Source organism: Octodon degus, unplaced genomic scaffold (genome assembly GCF_000260255.1).
Source record: "Octodon degus isolate 3935 unplaced genomic scaffold, OctDeg1.0 scaffold00049, whole genome shotgun sequence".
In the NCBI taxonomy this organism is placed as follows: domain Eukaryota; kingdom Metazoa; phylum Chordata; class Mammalia; order Rodentia; family Octodontidae; genus Octodon; species Octodon degus.
Window position 1 is genome coordinate 2258239 of NW_004524625.1, and position 4702 is coordinate 2262940.

General features: G+C 35.0%; 1 protein-coding gene across 1 annotated transcript in view; it reads right to left on the minus strand.

Moving 5' to 3' along the window:
• The window catches only part of Rnf169 (ring finger protein 169), a 120457-nt gene that overhangs the window by 62289 nt on the left and 53466 nt on the right, over positions 1–4702 (minus strand). The window contains exon 3 of the mRNA XM_023716644.1: positions 2350–2423. Coding sequence (XP_023572412.1) covers positions 2350–2423 — 74 coding nt within the window. The remainder of the gene's footprint in view (positions 1–2349; positions 2424–4702) is intronic.

Below are 4702 nucleotides of genomic sequence, written 5' to 3' on the forward strand. Positions count from 1 at the left end.
TGCGCCTGGGCTGGGACTGGTCCCGCCGGCGCAGGTAGCAAGAAGCTCTCCACACACTCACCGGACCTGGGCTAGGACTGGGTCTCTGAAATTTTATTTAAGAACTTGAGGTTCTTCTGATGTGCTCTTTGCAAAAAGTTTTTTTCTTTGTAAATGATTTTAAAGCTCACAATGTCAAGATGAAAGGATTATGAAGCTCCAAGTCAACATTGAATACTCTCATTTAAAAGAGAACGCCAATCAGTACACAATAATTACAGTTTTCCATTATCTTTTCCCAGTAATGTACAAAATGCAGTATCACTGTCATCTCACTTTTGTTTCATGATAATGCCTGGTTAAGGAGATCATTTATCTTTACCAATTACTGAATACCCACATTTAGAATTATTCCCTAATCTATTATAAAACTAGTGTGTTTGATTACTATTAATCCATGCTGTGGGAGAACAGGGAGAGGACTAAGGAAGAACGATACAAATCCAGCAACATACAAGGTATGATAGAAACATATAGCCAATTTTTTAAAACAAAAAATTTACAACAGTAAAAGATACATTGCTATTGCCCCTCCTCAAAATATTCCACCTCTCTTTGAACACACTTATCCCACTGTTCTTGCCACTTTCTGCACCAGCTCTGGAAGTCCTTTTTCATTAAAAACATGGTGAAGGCTGCTGCTGAGTGCCATCCAATGGAAAGGCAGGCTCATAAAACATTATCGTATGTCCTCTATTCTATCCACTGGCATCGTGTGACTTCTAGCCTTTCCTCAAAATAAAAAATCAAAATGACTGTGAAAGGTAAATATTTCAAATAGATGGAAGAAATCAAGGCAGTTATGTCAGTGCAACTAAAGAAGCTCATAAGAAAGAACTTCTATAACTGCTTGAGAAAGACTCAAGAAAAAGATAAAAGCATTGAAGTGTGTCTGAAGTAAGGGCGTGTATTCAGAGAAGAATTAAAGACAAGGTGTCTGTTGCTGTAATAACATTTTAAAAATCTGAATATTCATTGTGTATTTTTATCATACCTCAAATTTCATTTTCCTAAAGTTTTTAAAGCCTTCTATGGGGCGTCCCAGACAATTAATTTGAAAACAATAAAAATAAGATTATGTGGACAAAACTAGAATCTTCCTATGGCAAATGGCAAAATTTTCTGACTGGGAAATTATTTCCTCACCCACTCACTGACCTCCAATACAGTTCTGCCAAAGTACTATTTCATAGAGTTAAAGCAATAAAAGGCAATAAATTTCATTGAAGTAACTTTTCAAGATATGTAAAATAATACAGGCAATTATCAGCAAAGCTACTTTTTTTAAGAAAAGTATTTCATTTTATTTAAATAACTTGTAACAAAGACTAGTTGTAAGAGTCCCAAGTATCGGTCCTTCTAGAAAACCATACTTAGTGACAGGAACATAATTTTTGTTCTGCAGACCCAAATACCAAGGTAGCTTATCAAACTGGGAAATATTACTCTAAATTTCAAACAAGGTACAATACATAGTAGCAGCACTGGTTTTTCTCTCATATCAGTTTACGTGATTTGACTTTTTCTATATACTTTAAAAGCACTGTTATATCTTGCAGGCAGAATGGCATAAGAGAACAAATTTGATCAAACCAGGGTATAGAATTTTTCAGGTCAGTTTGATCACTTAACTTGTGGTCAGTGGTGCTGCTGAAGTCTACAGCCTGAGGTCCTGCTGTGTGACTGAAAGCGCCTGGGGTGCGCCATCCCTGCAAGCTCAGCAACGGGGTGCCAGCTGTGCTCACTCTCCAGGTAAATGGTTCTGCAGGCTGCTCTCAGGCACAGCCAGAGGTAAATTTCACATATCCATTTTTGCTAAGACTGACTTTCTTTCTTTCTTTCTTTCTTTCTTTCTTTCTTTCTTTCTTTCTTTTTTTTTTTTTTTTCTGGTACCAGAGATTGAACTCAGGACCTTTCCCCAGCCCTCACATATCTACCTTTAATATGATGCACAAGTTCGATGACTGACCAACTTCCTCAATAAGCAGATTAAAAATCTTTTATTTTTACATGTTTAGATGCAAAGCTACTTGTTAAATGAATCGAAAATCCTTTCTTGGTGGCTAGTTATTTTAACAGGTGTATGATAGGCCCTCTGAGCTATATTTTTATCTCTGAAAACACAACTCAAAGACACTCTTAAAGTTTACTTCTATTGTAATTCCCAATCTAATTGGGCTGGTATACATATAGTATAATATAGTGTGAAGGTACACAGGTTTTGCACTGTAAATTTTCAAAATCCAATAAATCATAATTATTTCAATTTATCTTAAGAAAGTAAAAGTCACGATAATATGTATACTCTACCTTTCTCAGGCACTCATATTCCTCACAATGTTCTCCAGGCTTGTTCAATTTGATTGGTGCTCTAAATATAAATTCTGGAGGAAAAGGAAAAATAATTTTTAACAAGAATTAATATAAAGTGCTAACACCATGTCCCATTTACAAATGACATTAAAAACTGTGGTGGGTTGGCCAGATAGCTTCGCGGACTAAAGCACCAGCTTAGGCAGATGCAGGGGCCGGGAGCTTGATCCCCAGGACTGCAGTGACAGCCCACCCCCAGGGCACACTGAGACAGTGATGGAGACTGTAATCCCAGGGCTTGGGAGGGTGAGATCAGGAAAATCACTACGATTTTGATTCACATAGTGAGACCCTGTACAACCTGTAGACCCTGTCCTAAATTCATTAAAAAAATCCTGTGATTATCTGGATTTGAATATTTATTCCCTCATTTAACAAGTATATTAAAGGTTACAAATTGGGTGTCGTTCCAAGTACAGAAAGGAGTACTTAACAAATGCAATTCTTGCTCTCACAGTGCTCTATAATCTTAGGGAGGAAACAGACAACCAACAAATGTTTATACAAACTAAAAGTTCTGGCAATAAATGCTGTAAGAAGAAAATAAATGCAAGGTGGAAGGAAAACCTTCTTGTATATAAGGTAGGCTGGTAGGAGCTCACTAATAAAGTAGTATGTGTGTTAAAACACCGCAGGGAAAAACTAAAATCAAAGCTCTTAATTCAGTGATATTAACACTTTAAATGAGCTCACTTTAATCATAATACTGTATTTTTCTATTTCTCAACACTGCTAAAGTATTTTCCTACATATAGCCTGTGTATAATCTTGTATCATATATACTTTAAGTATGTAACTTGATCTTTTTAACCCAGAAGCCTTCAGTGGTTTTGACTAATCTACAGAACAAACTCAAAATTTCTTCAACATGACTATCAAGGTCCTGCAGAGACTGACCATTTGAACTTTCCAAAACATTTTACCTCTCAACTCTTGACTATCTAGTCACAAAATATATATATGCCACATATTTTTAAACTTTTATGCTATTTTCTCAGCTGATACTTTGTTTTCTCTTTTCTATATATATTTTTAAGTCTAAGCTATCAGGTCTATAGGAAGCACATAAGACACAGTCATTATATAAATGGACGATAAAAATTTAGAACAGAAATGTTTTAAATGTCATCAGAAAAAAGAAAGTACATACTTCTGCTTCCTTAAAGTATATGACACTTCTTTATAGACTCTCTACATATTCAGCAGTCTAAAAATAGTAATGAGTTGAAAACTTCCCGATAACTACATTCCATTGACGTTTGACAAATGTTCTAGGAAAGTGAGCACCTCCAAAGGTTGCATTTGGGCCTTTTGCCTTTTTCAGTTGTTTCAACTACTTTAAAAAGATAGAAGAATACTGAAGATACTTGGATGCATTACAATTAATGTAGACACAAAAAAAAAAAAGAGAGAGAAAAAAGCCCAGTAACTTAAAGCTCTCCCAAGTACTAAGAATTGTCAGATCCTGAGTTCAAAAGACAACATTCCATGACCTTCACCTACTTAAAAAATACTCAGAACTATTTTTACTGTACCCTTTAAACATACCTCCAATTACAAACAAACAGCATTTAAAATTAGGTATTGTATGGGGGAGGGGGTGAAAGCAGAAGCCTTAAAGCAAAAATAGTACTTTAAATACATTCAATGAAAAATATGCAAGATTCTTTGCATACATTTTCTCAATGAATTTTCACAGAAACTGTGTAAGGCAGGTACTATACTTGAACCCTTTTTGCAACAAGGAAACTGAGGGGTTAAATGACTTGCTCATAACTATAAAGGTAGCATCTGACAAAGCAAAGAGAAAAGCTCTAAAAGAGATAGAGGAAAATTATATAATGATTAAAAAGGCTGCTAGGGGCTAGGGAGATAGCTCAGTAGAATAAGCACTTGAATGGCAAGTGCAGGGTCCTGAGTTCAATCCTTGGCACTGAAAAAAAAAAAGAAAAAAAAAAAGCAGCTAAATACATTTGAGCCAAACCTCTCTCCCCTGCTACAAATTCCCATTGCAGGAGCTTCCCTTACAAGTCTTCCTTACTATAGCTTTAAAAAAAAAAACCCAATCATTCGTTTGAACTCATACCACAGCAAAACAAAGATAAAGAGAAATCAATCCAAAATTACAGTAAGAAATTTTAACATACAACTTTAAACAAACAAAAAAGGCAGTAAATATACTTAAAAATTCACAATAAAATTAATTATTTTTTATTTTATTGAGAAAAAAAATAGCAATGAGGCAGTTTCAAAACTGATTAATGGACAGTTTCAATAACTAACACATTGT